At 39.6% G+C, this 18,496-nt stretch overlaps 2 protein-coding genes across 7 annotated transcripts in view; one reads left to right on the top strand and one right to left on the bottom strand.

Moving 5' to 3' along the window:
* LOC307212601 (uncharacterized protein) overlaps positions 1–18,496 on the top strand; it is a 122,118-nt gene that overhangs the window by 47,495 nt on the left and 56,127 nt on the right. The window lies entirely within an intron of this gene.
* The window catches only part of B3GNT2 (UDP-GlcNAc:betaGal beta-1,3-N-acetylglucosaminyltransferase 2), a 52,354-nt gene continuing 35,422 nt past the window's right edge, over positions 1,565–18,496 (bottom strand). For 4 of the 6 annotated variants that reach the window (XM_079970000.1, XM_079969999.1, XM_079969998.1 and 1 more), the window contains one exon: positions 1,565–5,215. In XM_079970000.1, coding sequence (XP_079826126.1) covers positions 4,013–5,206 — 1,194 coding nt within the window. In that variant the 5' untranslated portion in view covers positions 5,207–5,215 and the 3' untranslated portion in view covers positions 1,565–4,012. Of the gene's footprint in view, positions 5,216–8,624; positions 8,956–11,282; positions 11,499–18,496 lie in introns of those variants that run through there. The other 2 variants (XM_079969997.1, XM_079970002.1) reach the window with 2 other exon arrangements.

Below are 18,496 nucleotides of genomic sequence, written 5' to 3'. Positions count from 1 at the left end.
ATTTGATCCATATATTATAGGATTTATATTTTTATTATCTTAACAGCAAAGGCTTACTCTCAATGGTGCAACTGTTTCTTTTAAAATTATTGAAGAATATTAACAAAGTGTAAAAAGGTAAAGGTATCCCTGACCATTAGGTCCAGTCGTGACCGACTCTGGGGTTGCAGTGCTCATCACGCTTTACTGGCTGAGGGATCCGGTGTACAGCTTCCAGGTCATGTGGTCAGCATGACTAAGCCGCTTCTGGCGAACCAGAGCAGTGCACGGAAACGCCGTTTACCTTCCCGACAGAGCGGTACCTATTTATCTACTTGCACTTTGACTTGCTTTCGAACTGCTAGGTGGGCAGGAGCAGGGACCGAGCAACGGGAGCTCACCCCGTCGCGGGGATTCGAACTGCCAACCTTCTGATCGGTAAGTCGTAGGCTCTGTGGTTTAACCCAGAGCTCCACCCACGTCCCTTATTAACAAGGTGTATACTCAGTCAAAACAAATTAAGGTGACGCTGTTTCAGATACTCGTCATTTTTCTGCTGTCCTTTTCTTAACTTCTCAGTGTCATTTTCAGTTCAGCTTATCTATTCAAAGCAGTTTAAAATAGTTGGTTAAAATTTAAGAACTTTAGAGCTGTGGGTTAAATTGATTTTTGTAACATTTGTGCTGCCTTATCCAAGTATTGTACAGGGATTATAGTAGGTCTGGAAGTGGTGCACTCTTCCAGTTGGGGTTCCTTTTTCCAGGGAAAGATTATGCCAAACATTCTAAGATACCAAAAGACTCTTGCTTTTGCTGCAATAGACTACTATAGCTAGAGCTCTACTTTACCACTTTAACAGGTACAAGTTGGCAGCATATGCTTTCAGATTCTTAAGAGTGTTTGTGCTGCATTCATCATCGATTTCTACTGTAATGCTTCTAAGCTACTTGTGCTGCCCTCATGAACAGGTCTGGAACCCCATGATGAAGGGAAAGGGAGTGTGTGCCACTGAACTAGGAAGACTTCTGAATAAACATGAATTTGGGCTGCACATGTAATTTTGAAATGGGACTGTTGTGTATTTCTCATTAACTTGCTTTTTAAGATGTACAGCACAACTTGGACTGTTCCTAAGTTTATAGCACCTGTTCCCTATTAGGAGTTACTGCCTTAGGCAACAGTCTAAATTGTCTGAATTTCCTTATATTCATTAAGTTATTGGCAACTTACTGTTGTGTTAAGGGCTTTACCATTTATTTATTTATTTTATTATCACATTTATATTGTATCTTTCCTCTCTAAGAAGCTCAGAGCAGCATACATGGAGTTTACTCAATGGCCAGGTGTTGTTTTCAGTTTTATTTTTGGATAGTGTCTAGTGATTTCAGCACTGAAATCAATGAGACTGAAGTCAAAAGTAACTTGACCCACCTATTTCAGTGGAGCCAAAGTGCTGCTACCAACATAAAGTGGAATATGTTCCTGCTTTTGCATACACAGAACGTACCAGATAGAACCAATCAGCTGTGAAGTCAAAGTATTAAAATACTGCAAACAAGTTTCTAATCAAATCTTACAGCAACACTTTTCAAATTCAAAGACATTTTATTTTATTTAAAAAAATAGAATTTAAAAAACTCATTTTTATCTCTTGATAAAACGTAGAGATTGCAGACAATATGAACTTTGTGGTGCAGTAAGCGTGGAGTAAAGCAACAAAACGGAATACAGAAAAATGGGGGGAAATGAGGTGAGCGAAAAGGATTAAGGTGAACAAGCTTACTGTGTTTTCTCAGAAGTGTGTTGCAATGTATTCTTTGGGGCTTATCCATAGGCAAATGTTCACAGGATATGGGCCTTAAAGTCCAGTCCTCTACATGTCTACTCAGGAATAAGCCCCTTTGAGTTCAATGGTGCTTGTTCCATGTAAGGGGGAACAGAACAGTGGCCTTAGAGTAGGGGAATATACTGAGTGCTGCTACTGCAATGGGGCTTCCCCCTTCCTCTCCTCCACGCCCACCCCAAATTGGCTGTGGGGTATAAGAACAACCTCCAGAAATGCATGCGGGGGAAGGAGGTGGTTTCCTCTTGCAAGCTGAAAAGCTTGTGCTAATGACTGCCATGATGAATTCCTCCCTCAGCAATTTTCTTTCTTAACATAAGCATACAACTATATCAGGATAGAATATTTTTAAGAATAAACAGATGTCCCTTCAAATCTAAACATCAAAAAGATAGGCTCCAGTCTCCTCAGAGGGGTTTCTATCTCAAAACAATGTAGAAGAAGAATGCCACTGCTCTAAGTTTTGGATTATCGTCAAGACGAGCATTATATATGCCCCTGTAAGCCCCTTTAGTACCAAGGCTGCTGCCTGAAGATCAATTTCTCAGTCTCTCTGCCACTGAAATGTTACCTCATAATACCACTAAGCCTCCCCTACACCATGGAAATGGAAATGGACAACATTGCTGCACCCACAGAAACAGAGGGGCTTTTCCAGTGCAAATTGTCACTCCTTGTTGACTGGTTATAATTCGCTCCTAGCAAGCAGTGCAATGGTAGAAATTGCACTAGTGTGATGGACAAGAACATGGCCCCATTTTATGGGGCAACAAGCCACAGACTCAGGCCATAAGAGCTCTCAAGTAAATTAAAGTTGACATACTCATGGTGATCATTATAGTGTGAATTATTTAGACTTGTCTATACAAATTGGGATGTACACACATATACATTTTGAAATTCAAAAACAATTAACTTTATTTAACTTTTTATATTTCAACACATTTAAAATAGTTTACTCTATTTAAATATGACTGACAACACTATACAAATATTTCTTAAATATATTTAAGAAAATGTTTTGGTCTTCCATCTGAACAATAAATACAGGCACTTCTACGTATATAAAGAAAGCAGTCATTGTTTTGAATAATTGTCTGATATAACACAGATGAAGATATGGCAGATAGAGTGTTTTAGGACCTGTGCCTTTGAGATACCCTTAATAATTATAGGGGTCATTTGAGTGATTTGAAATCTCAGAAATTGCACATTTTCATAAGGTTCTAACCCTAGACCATAAGGAAGGCCCAGTTTTTGTAAGCCAATTAACAATTCACATATTAGTTTATTTATCAATGAAGTTGCCTGATTTTTTTTAACAACATAAAAGACAACAGAGCAAATGTTAAGCCTACTGTGGACATAAAGAGACTGTGTAGGTCTGATACCAGTTTAATAAAAAGTGTAAAATGCTTGACCATTAGCTAAGTCTGATGCAAAGCAACACTTAACCTCCCAAAATACACTTTAAACTATACAGCTTCTCAGCCATAGATATGTATCATCTGATAATTTAAACACAGTTACATACAGATTACACAGATCTCCATCACATTTAACTGAATACTGTTCAGTGGGAGGATATAACAAGACAGTGGAAAAGGAAAGCCATAAAAACCAACTGTTTGGTGGCATGAGTTGCATTTTACTAGGAGTAGGTCCATTTAAATCCATAAACTTAAATTACTTGTAACTTAATTCCAATAGGAATACTCAAGAGTATGAGAGCTGAACACTCCACCCAAGTTGACTTATTTTGAAGTTACTTTCCTGAATTTGAGTTCCAAAACAGTCTCTGAGATATCTTATCTCAGGAAAACAAAACAGTGTATAGCTTCTATCACCACAACTAAATAATTATTATAATTAGAAAACAGGAAAGGTCTTCTAATATTTGAGCTAAATGGTCATTAAATTAATAGTTTAATCACAACTTCTGAAGGGTATGCTTTTTCAGGTTTTTATTCGGTGAAAGTATTGAACGCGTGACAGTGGAAAGATAAAGGATTGCATCTACATGCCATATCCTCATGATGTGCATTGTTACTGATGCAATTGTTCTTTTAGAAGTTCTGGACAAACCATTTATAGCGAGTTTTGCTTTGCAAAACGAACTATTCAAAGTACTAACCATTTAGCCAAGAAATTAAACCCAAATTTGGAGAGAACTTTTGGACATATATGTACTCAACAACTTAAATCTGGATCTTGCAAGTTCGTCCAAATCTTAATAATTTCTTGGGGTTGCCTGCTGTGGACCAGCATTAGATTTGTGTAGGAACAAATATTATCCCTGTGTTTCTCTTCAATGCCAAAAGTCTTGAAGCCTTTATGTTTTTCGGGAGCAAGCCCAAGTTTCTGAAGGCACATTCCAGTATAGACATCATCAATGGGGTAGAGTAGGACTTGGTCAGATGCATTGGCTAATCTTAATGCAAGATCACCAGAATAGAGAAACCCACCACCTCCTGCATATGGAGGGTAGGAGCCTTCATAAATACTTTCTGGGATATAGTACTTCAGTGTCTTGTCACGATGAGGTCCAGCATCTTTGATCACATCACCTATGAACAAGTCTTTGGCTTTATCCTTGGTTAAACTCTTCAAGTAATCCAGGATCTGATGCGTGTTCACAAAAACATCATCATCTCCCTTAAAAATAAACTGGGCATCTGGGCAGGTATTGCTCACCCATTTCAGAAACAGTACCTCTTTCAGGGTCAAGTTGAAGAAAGTATCTTTGTAGTCCCATAAAAGAATATCTTGGTGGGTTTCACTCTCAAATTTCAACATATCTGAGAGATCAGGAAAGTTATCCTCCGGAGAGTTCTGGCCTAAGAGGAAGACCCTCACAACAGTTGCATCTCCCGATTTAATTTCTTTCCCCCAAGACTGTCGGATTGCTTGTCTTCTGTCAAAATGGGGAATAAGTGATTTGATAGCCAGAAGCAGAAAAGGTTTATGTTTGCACTTGTGTGGTTGGTCCACTAATAACGAATAGTTTCTACATCTCAAGTAATGCAAGAAGTCTTTAAATCTATCTGGCAAGTCTTTAAAGCCATTAATTTGTAGAGCTACAAATGGGTCAGGATCACACGCATTTGAAAAGCTGCCATTAGAAGATAAGCTTTCTTCCACTGTCATATTTGTAAGCAATGCAAAAATCGGATTGGATAAGCGTTCCAGCTTTTGCTGCTGTTTATTCCAATATGCCTTGTGAGGAACAAATTTTCTCCAGAATTTGGCCTGTGGTATTATAACGTGCCTTTTTGAATTCTTTGCTTGGCCACTGCTCTTTGACACCTCCACAATCACATATATAAAGAAGTTGACCATCATTAGAATTCCCAGCAACTTTAATCTTCTGCGTCCAACACTCATGTCTCATATCTAGAAAAAAGAAAGAGCCATTAATATCTGAAAAACATGTAATGGTATATATAGCAAGATATATTCCAGATGAATGCAATTATTGTGTGACTAGGTATTTGGATGAACGCGAAGCTCAGTAAATCAAAATCTCATCCTGAGCTGGGAATACAGTAATGCACAAGCTGCTTACAGCAACCAGTATGAATGAAAGGTATAAAACTGAACAAACAACAAGATTTTATTTCATAGAACCATAGAGTTGGAAGGGACCCAAGGGTCATCTAATCCAACCCCTTGCAATTTATTTAAATAGTTATAAACCACATTTTCATATAAAATATCACAGGGCAATATACAGACTAAAAACACAGTATTAAAATAAAAATGTGAAACGTATCACTGCAAACTGATTGGCAAAGAATCTCATATCTGAAAGGCCTGTCTGAATAAAAGTTTTTAGAAGATGTCTAAAAATGTGCAAGGAATGCTCCTGCCAAACTACTATAATAAAATAAATACTGGGGGAGAAATTGTTTTTGTTTGCCATTATGTTATGCATGTTTGTGTTTTTATATTGTAAACTGCCCTGTGATTCACGGATGTATGGTGGTATAGAAATTTAATAAATAGATAATAAAATATAAGCTAGGAGTTCCACAGGGCAGGGGCACACACACTAAAGGTTTGGCCCTGATAAAGGCAGCTAAACCTCAAGGGTACCTCTCTCTCTCGGACAGATGCTCTTATATCCAACTAGGAGAACAAGCTACCTAACAAAATAGTTCTTAGTGTACTGGATTAGTCATTTGTATTACTGATAAGGCATACCATATTATCCACCAAAGTGGGACTGAATATGGAGTATAAAATAAACTCAGAGAAAGTTATTTCCATAGTACTACTTGTAGTTTTCATTATAAGTTTTGACTTACAAAGCACTGCCCATATGCTGCACTGCAGTGTGTGGAATAAATATATTATTACAAGTACAGTATTATGTATGCCTCTAGGCAATGTACAGTTTAAAACAGATTAACAGTATAGAACATCATGATCAAACTACAGCTAGCAACACAATCCCACCACAAGCGCGCGCTCTCTCTCTCTCTCTCTCTCTCTCTCTCTCACACACACACACACACACACAAATCGCTCTTAGATTATATAATTCCAATAAGCAATATTAAAACACTGGCTGAAAAAGATGCTAAGTTTTTTTTATGTTGAAAACAATTAAAAGACTTCTGAGAAAAGAAAGGGGTGGGGTAGGAGAAGCAGCTCCCTTGGGGAGAATGATCCACAGGCAGTGAATGGGCATGGCCGAAAAGGCCGTCATTCATTGACACTGTCCAAATCTCCACAGAAGAGCACTCGATCTCTGAGGATGATACAACGCTTCTTCAATATGATCAGATAAAAGATCTTGCTATGACCATTCTAATTCTAAGTCACTGTTGCAACATGAACATGTAATTTAAGAACAAATTAAGTAAAATGTTGCTTAATAACTAGGATGTTAATGAAGGTCCCCTGAACCCCAGCTTACCAATGTTTGATCTTACTCTAAAGGAGGCAATTGTGAAAACAGCTCACACCAAGAGTGTAAGTGGTTAGAAAACTAGCCTGAGTTTACCTTCATATAGCTCTAGCTTATGGGTTGTTTTTTCCTCCCATTTCCAATTGGAGTGTTTGAACAAGGAGAGGCTTTTGTCAACTCTCATTTTCATTTTTGGAGGATCCAAAAATATTGCTTTTGATCATCCTAGGAAAAAAAGTAGCACAATTTCCCCAACCTATAGCCGCCTCAGATGTTTTGAGCTACAACGCCCATCAGCACCAACAAACATATTGCGCTAACTGGAAGTTATGGGTCAGGAAAGGCTGAAGGAATCTGTAAAGTAAAACTTGATGTATACAGTTGATTTAAGCATGCGAATTATGTGACAGAGACCTTTCATATATTGGCACCTTAAAATTTATATGAAGGATTGTGTGTTTAACATTCCCCTCCCCCTCCCCGCCCTGAAAAATATTTCAAAATTCCCTTTCATATAAAAGCTTGCATTAAATTCTAATGCAGCAGACTGGGAATTAATGCTTTTTAATTTGCTCCTAAATTTTATCATTCAACTGCAGAGACCCAAGGGTTGGTCGTCTTCTGTAGCTGCAGCAGTGCCCTTGTAAGATTCTACAACTAGAGCCAGTGTGGCATTATGGGCAGTGCCAGGCTTGAACCAGAAAGACTCGGGTTCAAATCCCCCCTCAGCCATGAAGCTCACCTTGGCCTGCCACTCATTCTCAGCATAACCAACTATCAAGGCTGGTGCAAGGATAAAAATGAATGCTGGGGGTGAGGGAGACAGGACGGGACACATCCATCTGTACCAGACTACCTTGGCGGAGGAAGGTTTGCTGTTTGCTAAATAATACCCAAACCCTTCCCACATGCGTGTAGCAGGTCAGACTGAAAACAAGGGGTGCCTTTAGACATCTGTGGCACTTTACAGCGTAGAACACATAAATAACAGCAGCAAAGTTACTTGTTTGGAAGTTGTAAAACCAGTTCCACCGTACAGTACTGGTTAAGCAGCAATCTTTACCCTACAGGCCTAAGGGAATGTGCAAGAGTAGCAATTAGAATTTCTTTTTTAAAAATACTCATGGCAAAGGGTGATATTCAATGGCAGTCAGGGCATTACTCAGTTGGATATCACACAAATAATTCCTGAATGCCCCTTGGAATTATGCCACACATTATTTTCATTTATAAATATTTACAACATGCTTTTCTGCTAAACAGAACATTTAAAGAAGTGGCCACAATCTCAATGATATATGTCTAAAAAGCTCATGTAGATAGGATAGATAAACCCAAATAGCTGAGAGCAAAACAAGTACAGAAACAAATGCAGCAAACAGAAAGTAAACTATTCCCAAAGCCCTCAAAACAGTCTTTGGCTGCAATATTATGCTCACTTATCTGGGACTAAGTTCCATTGAACTCAGTGGAGCTTACTTCTGAGTAGAAATGTATAGGATTGTGCTATTAGTGTGGAGACAGAAGCCAGGAGTGAAGAGGCCAGATGTATCACTGAGATGAGGGAGATGCAGAGATTGTGCAATGGCTGATAAGGCCCTGCCCTAGTAAAGCACCCACACATCCACCAAAATGCAGGAGAACACAGCCTTTCCTCATAATTAAAGAGTCAAAATAGTCTGTGGAATTAACTACCAGCTAATTATTTTATGCCTGATTTTTAATTAAAGCATTCCGAAGATAAAGGCAAGCTCCTTAGTTATTTAAAAGAGAGAAGAATTATTTTTAGGATGATAAAAAGCAACTACGCTTTTATCTTGGGGCAATAACTTTGCCCAGTATTTAATACTAAACTGTGAATGAGGAACAGTAGCAGGAACGTAAGCTTACCTTAAACGTAGCTTGATATCAAGATGGATCCTAAGAAACTAGAGGCTTTCCCACCTCCTCCTTTCCACTGAAGTTCCCTGTTCCCCCTTGAAAAGCCAATCCAGAGGGCTTGTAAACCCTAAGGAACAGCATGGGGAGCTACTACTGGAAGGAGCTGGCAAAAGCTGAGAAACCCGCCCCCTGCCAGCAGCTGTCTGGATCCAACCTGCACCCTGGTACACAACTGTACTGTGTGTGTTCTTCTGTAGCCACCTTCATCTGGTATGCCTAGAGGTGTCTTGACAGGCAGACGGTGATCTATATTGCTCTCATTCCTTCTCCTGCATGCTTCCTATACACACAAAAAATCAGAGAAGGAGCAGGCAAGTAAAAGAAGTTAGGGTCCCCACCATTTAAGTCCTCACTACTGCTAACCATGGGAGAAATTTAAGAAGCAAAACAAGATCAATCAAGAGCAGTTAGATAGGAAATTATAAATGCTTCTTGTGCAAAATACCAATTTTTTCCTCCTCCAATTCCAACCATTTCCTGGGGATTCCTCAACACCTGGGATAAGCTTTGGGGGTTGTATAGGGAGTGGTAAATTCATGCTGCACTGTAAAAAACCTAAAGTCTTAATGTAGCAATTCTGGTGGCAATTCTTATTCACCACAGATTATCAGGCAAGTGGCTGTTTACAAGCGCAGTGTTAAAAAAAACATTTGAATTTTCCCATAAAGGAGTAACCTTAAATTTTCATTTTATGTTCACATTGTATTTTTATAATCTATATGGGGGGGGAGGTACATAGTGTGAGGAGAGTAATTATTGTTGATAGTATAATAATGCTGTAATAAATAGTAAAAATAAATAAGTGAACTCCAGGACAGAACCACTTCTAAAAATAAAATAATTATGACCAGAGTAATTGCCACGACTGAGCTATTTAAATGTAAATTAATCCATTCACGTCTCCATAGGAGACATGTGCAAAAAAAATAAGGTAGGCATCAATCTTATGGCTGCTTTTGTTGCATACTAAGGAGAAGGAATCTTGGCTATCTAAGCGAATTTTACTCACTTGTTGAGATAAAGCAGACTGCAGGCTTCAGCTACACTTAAGGGTTGTGTTTGCATGCAAAGTTAAACCATGATTTTAGCCCAATTGTGGTTCTCCTGACCCCCCCCCAGCCAATTCTGGGGAAGAGGAGAGGAGAAGCCCCATTGAACAACTGGAAGCCCTTGCGCAGGGCTTCCATTGATGGGACTCGTTAGCTGAATCCTGTCCTATGTGACTTAGTTGCATCTGGAGTATTTTGCCCAGTTGGGGGCACCACATTAAAAGAATGACACTTATTAACTACAGTGCTTCCAAAGAAGGAAGATCCGCATGGTGAGGGGTCTGGTAACTAAGTGATATGAGTTATGTACATTTAGTCTCAAGAAGATTAAAGGAGTACATGACTGTGGTCTTCAAATATCTGAAGGGTTCTCATGTACAAGTGTTCCCTGTTGCTCCAGAGGGTGGGATTAGAACAGATGGTTGGAAAATGCAGAGAAGCAGATTTCTGCTAACATTAGCAGAAACCAGAGTGGGGGCGAGACATTGCACACCTAAGACTGGGCCCAGCCTTCTAATACTGCTGTGCTGCCTTACATATTCCTTTCTTTGCTCACCAAACCTGAGAATGCTCCTGGCTTCTCTGAGAGCAAGGCATTGCGGAAGAGTCGTCCAGAGAGTGCCAGTGTGGCCCTCACTTTGCAGCACTTGAATCACAGCTTAAATATACAATTATAAACTTCTTCAAAACACTAAAGTTTTAAGAAAATGTTGACGTGTATTCTGAAGCAAAAATTGTGCAAGCACCCTCTGGGTGACTGCTTCCACAAGGCCTCACTCTAGGGAACTCTTTGTCAAAGTGAAGCCAGGCGTTCTAGTGCCACTGCAGCTGGGGGGAGCAGGTGAGTGAGTAGGGGAAGTGGCAGCAGTAGATGGGCAGACGAGCCACCATATTTTTCGCTCCATAAGACGCACCCGACCATAAGACGCACCTAGTTTTAGAGGAGGAGAACAAGGGAAAAAAATATTCTCTCCCTCTCTGCTCAGCGCCTCTCCAGCAAAGCGGGAGGAGAAAAGGAAGGGGCCCCTTTTCTCCTCCCGCTTCGCTGAAGGGGCCCGAGCGCAGTGGGAGTGAAAGCAATGCGAAGCCTCCTGAGCACAGTGAGAGGCTCCCGCTGCGCCCAGGAGGCTTCAGGAAAAGCTGCGCAGCCTGCATTCGCTCCATAAGATGCACACACATTTCCCCTTACTTTTTAGGAGGGGAAAAGTGCATCTCATAGAGCGAAAAATATCGTAATTATGTTAGCAGACAGCCAGCTGGTTTGTTAATAGCAATGGTGGTGGCTGGCTGGCCCTGTGGCTAGAAGATGGTGGGTCATATGATCTGTTACTCTTCCCCATCCACTTCATTCAGTGTGGGCCTGGAAGAAATTTTCTCACAGCATTAATACTGATTGAATTAGTTTTTTTTATGTGCTGCATTTTAATCCATGGCTTAAGTATTACGTGCGAACACAACCTCACTGCTTCAGATGGCACACAGTTGGCCTTTTGACTATGAATCAACAGCCGATCAGATAAGCAGCTAATAATATTGTATATAGCAAAAGGAAACTTACCAAGTACTTCCAGATGGTTGAAGGCAATATGGAAGATACTCAAATTAAGCAAATAAAAAACTTCATTCTAGCTCAATGACTATCAAACTACTATATAAAATACAGACAGGATGGCATTAATGAGCTATGATATCAGGCTAGCAAACCTGAATTTATTACAATTTCAGATTGAAAGGAGAGGATTTGGTATTGACTCTTCCTAACAGAAAAACTGTACAGGGGAGAAGCTGCTACATAAAACTGCACTGGCACTTTCTCCTGTATGCCATGACATCAGAGTGCATTGTTAGCACATATTAGGAGCTGGATACACTGAAGTGATATTTAAAAGTCCTCTCCAGACTTCAGAAAGAAGGGACATCATCTGCAACACAGCATGAGTTTCATGTACCAGCACCAACACAATTGGGTAGGAAGTGTAAGATTTTAGATATCCAACACACTCGTGAAAACTGATTTCAAGTAACAGCAAGCTATATAGGTAGGCCAATATTATGTATTCAGGTAGGTCAATATTAGTAGCTGCTGCCCATATTTGGAGCTACAGAGATTGTGTAATTCAGAGGCTTTTGCAAATGTCATCTGATAAACTGCCATGAAAAAGAACAAATCTTCTAAACAATTTTACACAATAATTTACATATGTGTAGTTTATTTTGTTTTTTGAGCTAAATTTTGTAAATACAAAGTGTGTCATGAAGCCCACAGCATTAAATGGCACTTCTGCATAATGATGTGAGACTGTGCACTTATGTGGAAGCAAGTCATACTGAACTTGGTGGAGCTTACATCTTGAGTAAACATGCAAAGGATCAGGCTGCCCATCTCTAGAAACTAAACAGTACAATCCTAAACATGACTACTAAAAATACATTGTATTGAACTCGATAGGGCAGGTAAATGGGGTTGAGGTTGCAGTCTTAGTTAATCTACGAAATCGTTTTAAATTACAATGCACAGTGCATTGTTTCTGGGATTCAAGCACAAAAATGTATGGGATTCCTAAGATCCTCAACTTTCAACACATGATCTGCTTTCTCTACCTAACTTTCAGCTGCCTCCACTTCCTAAGACAGTCTAGGTGGGAAGGAGAAACTAGGTAAGATGATGATGATGATGATGATGATGATGAATTATTAAATTTCTATACTGCCCTTCATCCAAGGATCACAGAGAGGTTTACAATCTAAAAAAGGCAAAAATACATAACATAGCAACAAACAAAAACAGTACCCCCTCTAACAGTTTAAAAGACCATAGATTGGCTAATTAGCTAAAGGCCTGAAAGAAGAAGTATGTTTTTGCCTGGCACCTAAAGGTATGTAAGATATGTAATGAAGGTGCTTGGGGAGAGCATTCCACAAGCAGGAAGCCACCGCAGAAAAGGTGTTCAATGTATGGGTGCCTTTTGTTGAATATGTACCGTTCAGGTTATTACAACTGTACAGGCAGTGCCCATTTTGCGCACGTCTGATTGACACACAACCACCAACACTTGGGTCCTTTTAGACCCAGAAGAGGGCAGAACAAGGGATGGAACAGAGAAGCTTATGCACGCTCCACTAATGTGGGGGGGGGCAGGAATGGAACCCCCGTGCAAAATGGTTGCTACCTATATTATGTGTTTTACTTATTTTAAAATTATAATTGCTTTACTTGTTTTTGTAATTGTATATTGTTGCAACCTGTCCTGGGACTTTATGGCAAAGGGCAAGGAATCTTACAAATAAATAAGTAAATACAGCAGCTTTCATATTATTGAAAAAAAGTTTCGCTTCTATTATAAAAGTGTAATTATGGCTAGCCTCTGTTAACCTGGCACTTGAACAGTAAAGTTATCATCAATTTAATTATATGCAAAGTTCTGTATAAGTAAAAGGATTGGGGAGGGGGGCGACAAGCAAATAAAGATTTGGGGTTGATGTTCGTGAATTTTAAACAATTAGCTTCAAATCACAGATAGCATATTTTAGATTAATGTACACTTTATAAAGTCAAGAGGTTGGCAGCCTTCTTCAGCAACTTCCATAATCTCTGACCATTGGTAATGAGGACCGGGGCTGATGAGAGCTGTGTCTCATTTGAAAGGCCACAAATTGGGGAAGGCCAACTTAATGCTTCAGTATTATTATTGTTGTGTCAGACAGCAATAAATTCAAGTTAGCAGCTCAATCCTGAAACTGCTTCACTTGTTTTATGCAGTTTTAATCCTGGGAAGGATTACGGTGTAAGAAAGAGATACAGTACTTCTAACTTTTCTTCTTTCATTGGCCACTGGCTGGATTGTTGTTGTTTTTTAAATAACTCTTTACTGGGTTTTATATGAAGGACCACAATTATAAATAAATAAACCAAATAAATAGACCAAAGCCATCTTGTATCATCATTCATGGATAACAAAAATAGCGTATCTCAGACATTTGGTTTGTGGTTAGTGGTCAATATATAGGTTCCTGGTTTATAAACTAATTTAAACAAGATAAAAGTAACAGTTAATATTCAATATCACGTAGCCAACTGTACCATCAAATATCCTTGTGGTTGTGTTAAAACTGAATATGGATAATAATCATTTTCTTTTTAGGTTACAAATAAAGCAAAATTAGGTACTGATATATAATTGAACGTGAGAATGGAAGTGAAAATCTTGTTTAAATAAACCAAATTGAGCCAAAGGCTGGGGGTGGGGGGTGGGATTGTTCATACATACTAGCTGTAATAATAAAATTTCAGGTCTTATATATATGTTCATAAATGTACCAACCAAGCACATACATAGATCAGCACAGGAAGACCGACCTGAAACCATTTTGACTCCCAAGCTGACCAAATGTTTCTCTGCAAGGAGGAAGGAAGTGAAAAACCTTCCTTGTTACAGGAATTGGGTAATCACCATTTCAAAGGAATGGGAAGGCTACCAGGAAAGGCAATCAGATAAGGCATTATCAGATAACCTGACTGACAGGAAAAGCAACAACATTCAAATTTCTGTTGTAGGCCACCTTTTCTGTGATGTAGGTATGATGTTTGTGGGGTGGTGGTGGTCTTGGGTTACACCTTCTGTGATGTATGTATGATGTATGGAGAGGTGGTCTTGAGCTCCAGGGCAGGGAGTTAAAAATGTCTATTTTCTGTTATTTTCTCCTACCAAGAAGGAACCCACGTAAGGACTCTATACGGGCTCTTGGATACCCCATAAGGGGAAAAGGGCAGATTTTCTTTACAACACAGCATATGTAATAAAATCAAACCACTGGGGTGAAGCCACCCTTCTTGATCTGTCCACATGTCAACCACAGCATATTTGTTAGTCTCTCAAGAAGCGCTACTTTCTAGACTGTCTTATATCGGTTATCTACTGTTACACCAAAAAGATCTTTCTAGTGTCGACTATGTTACATTGTGCAGACTGCAATAAATGGCTTATTAATTCTTTGTTCTGTAAACTCAGATCATTGCCTTAGCCCCTCCACATGAAAAGAAGAAACAGGGTTAAACTACACAAAGTCAATCATGCAAGTATTAATTTTTTCAGCCAGAATCCTTCCCACCCCAGCCACAATTTCTAAGGGATAATATTAAATGCTTGTTCTGTAATGCTGATGAAAAAAGCTGTTGAAGCAATGGTATTTGAATAGCTAGATCAAACTGGTTAGAGCATGGGAATTTCCAGATGCCCAAGTAGGTTAATTTTGTTCCTGTGATACGACTATAGAAACTCTGATTACTTAATCACATTTTCTCCCTTCCAGGAACACAGGTTCTGCTCACAAGGCACCAAATTCAGTATGTACTTATGTACGCTAATGTCTAGTTTTCAAGTATCCAATTCTACAAGCCTATGCATACTTTCTAAGGAGTAAGTCCTATTTACTCAAAAAGACTTATTTCTGAGAAAGAATTCTTAGGATTGCTCTGCCTGTCATTCACCTTGATTTTGAACAGGTTTACTTAGGATCTGGATCCCATGAGGTACTTTTTGATAAGAATATTTAAGATTGCAATCAGTAAAGGTAAAAACGGTAAAGCATTTCAGCTTCTGATTAATTTAGTTCTCATAAGCCCATGCCTGTGTCAAGTTCTTAGTCAATTTCTTTTCCAACAGGGACTGCGGTAAACCTGCATTACAGTTCCTTGAAATGTGTTCTATATACGGTACTTTGAACTATGAACTCCTGATATGCTGTAAGTAGCACCACAAAATTCATGTAATGGGAATCAAGGGACTGAAATAGAACTCAGAAATATTGTTTTAAAAGAAATAACAAGGATGATATGACAGAATTTACAACTAGCTTTTGATAGTTGAGATAATGAATTATATGGTAAAAGGAGAACTTTTATTTCAGTAACAACAGTCAAAATTAAAGAGAGCAGAATTTGAATTAATCTCCGACTGCTTTTCAACAGCTTGCAGAGCTCCTAGCAGCTAAACTACTATGAAAAAGAATGATAAAAAGCTGGAGTTCAGCTACTAATTAACAGAAGCTGGAAGAAAAGACAAGAGGGGTTAAATGGATCACTAGTTGCTTGGCTGCCTCTTCTGAAACTTTGGGGTTTTTTCCACCAGCAAAGAACAGACCTTTAACCCAAATATTACTGTTTGCAATGCATCAGCATCTAACAAGATAAGCAGTGATGTTGTGAATAGGTAAACACAGTTACAATTGCTTTGACTGTGTTTGTGGAAGAATATCAGCAATTCAATGACAGGGCAGCTCAGAAGGGCCAACCCTGTGTTGCACTATGTTATGCATCCATCATGTGTTCAGATTCTTAGTAACATCTGAATAGTCAACGATGTGTCAAAGAGAAAGGATTGAGTAATGAATCATGCAACACTTTCCAAGTGCCATGGTGACTAAGATTACAAGCTTTCCACAGTGACGAACCCAAACTCTTCAACTATGAAAGGAAAAGAAAAAGGAAAAGACTAGCCAGGAGCCCTCATGCTTGTCCTCCGTTCATATCTCTATACCGGGGGTGTCCAACTTCCAAGAGATTGCGATCTACTCCCACTATAAACAAACTGGCAGTGATCAACCCATTGGATTGACTGGAGTTTTTGAGCTTTTTGGGGGGAGGATCAGCCAAAGTTGTTGCGTTGGTTTGTCGGGGGGGGGGGGGCATCAGTGTCCCTCGATTGACCAGGATCGACCAGGTACATCCGTGATTGACAGGTGGATCGTGATCGACCTGTTGGACACCCCTGCTCTATAACATGTACTCTTATGATTTCTGAACTGGGCTACTTGGCTTACGTCCTCCCCTTCCATAGATGGCCAACAAAAAATGGAAAGAAAGAGCAGTTATTGCTCAGCACTCCTGGAATGGGATCATGGACAATGCAGGTGAGCTTAGTCCCAGTTTATCCAACAACTGTTGAAGAGGTGCTCCATTCTGCCAGTGGATCACCCACATTATACTGCAGGGGCCTGAAATGAAGCCTTGATGTTTTCCATGAGTAAGTTTAGACCTCAGAAATATTTAACCATGCCAAGTAACATTCTAAAGGTAAAGGTAAAGGGACCCCTGACCATTAGTTCCAGTCGGGGGCGACTCTGGGGCTGCAGCGCTCATCTCGCTTTATTAGCCGAGGGAGCCAGCGTACAGCTTCCAGGTCATGTGGCCAGCATGACTAAGCTGCACGGAAACGCCGTTTACCTTCCCGCAGGAGCGGTACCTATTTATCTACTTGCACTCTGATGTGCTTTCGAACTGCTAGGTTGGCAGGAGCAGGGACCGAGCAACGGGAGCTCACCCCATCACGGGGATTTGAACCGCCGACCTTCTGATCGGCAAGCCCTAGGCTCTGTGGTTTAACCCACAGGGCCACCTGCATCCCATAACATTCTATTCATTCTACTCATGTCTCTAATTAGGCTCTATACTAAGCTACTGATGATGAAATTATTTCATCAAGTTTCCCTCTGCTTTAAAAAAAATAAATCCAACCAGCATTAAAACACTGGTTAGGACTTCTATTTGATTAAATACCTATTGCCTCTCAAGGGGTTTCTGCTCTATTTTTTCTTAGCTGAATATACAGTAATGCAACATTTCATTATTCATCTTCTGTGCTGCATCTAAATGTTCTAAAGATGTGTGACTTATCTAGCTGTTGCTACCAATGCTAGCGCTAATTTCCAGAGTGAAAGTTGTTACTCTACAATAGGGGTAAGCAACCTTTTTCAGCCGTGGGCCGGTCCACCGTCCCTCAGACCATGTGGTGGGCCGGACTATACTTTGGAAAAAAAAAGAAGAACAAATTACTATGCCCCACAAATACCCCAGAGATGCATTTTAAATAAAAGGACACATTCTACTCATGTAAAAACACACTGATTCCCAGACCGTCTCCAGGCCGGATTGAGAAGGCGATTGGGCCGCATCGCCTACCCCTGCTCTACAAGGTTAGCATCTGTTTACTATCCATGTTGTTCTGTCCACTGTGCACAATGGCCAGATTCAATGGCCTTCAGGTGACCAAAGGAACTACGGCTTGTTTTAACACACTTTGTCCTCCTTCTGTCCTCTTATTCCCACTCTCAGCTGTCTCTCCACTTGACATCCAAAAAGGAAACACCAGGGAGAGTGGGGAAAGCCTCTGTTAGCACATGTTTGCCACACTAGCAACCCTTGGCTTACTGTGAGGTGTCAGGTGAGTCACTGGTTAAAGATGCACATGAAAAAAAACTCTTGAGGATAATTTAGTAGCTATGATTCTACAAATGTGTAAAGAGCCAGTATGTTAAGTTTTTCTTATCTGAAAGGGAAACCAAGTAACCACATTTCAGAGCTAAGATGAAACTATTAGGACTGCAATCATTACACACTTGCTACATGGGAGCAAAAGCTTTGATTTAAATCAGATTCTTTGAAGAATATAAACATAAAACAACACATTTCATTTTAAAGTATCATAGTTTGAAATTATGTGACTGCGTAATTAAAGGTCTAAACACAAAATCTATTTGAACTTAACTCATTAAATTTCATCCAACACTTTTTACTAGAGTTTAAGAGTTCTTTCAACTAGGCTTTACTCAGAGTAGACCCAGTGAAATCAATGCATCTGACAGTCATGTTTATTCATTTCAATGGCTCTACTCAAAGTAAAATTTAGCTGAATACTACCCAAACTCTTTATATTTAAAAACAAACCCAGGGACAAAAAATACAGTGGTACCTTGGGTTACAGACGCTTCAGGTTA

This window comes from Podarcis cretensis (assembly GCF_951804945.1).
Source record: "Podarcis cretensis genome assembly, chromosome: 3".
Classification (NCBI taxonomy): Eukaryota; Metazoa; Chordata; class Lepidosauria; order Squamata; family Lacertidae; genus Podarcis; species Podarcis cretensis.
Note: the sequence above shows the minus strand (reverse complement) of the source record. Positions and strands in the feature narration are given on the sequence as shown.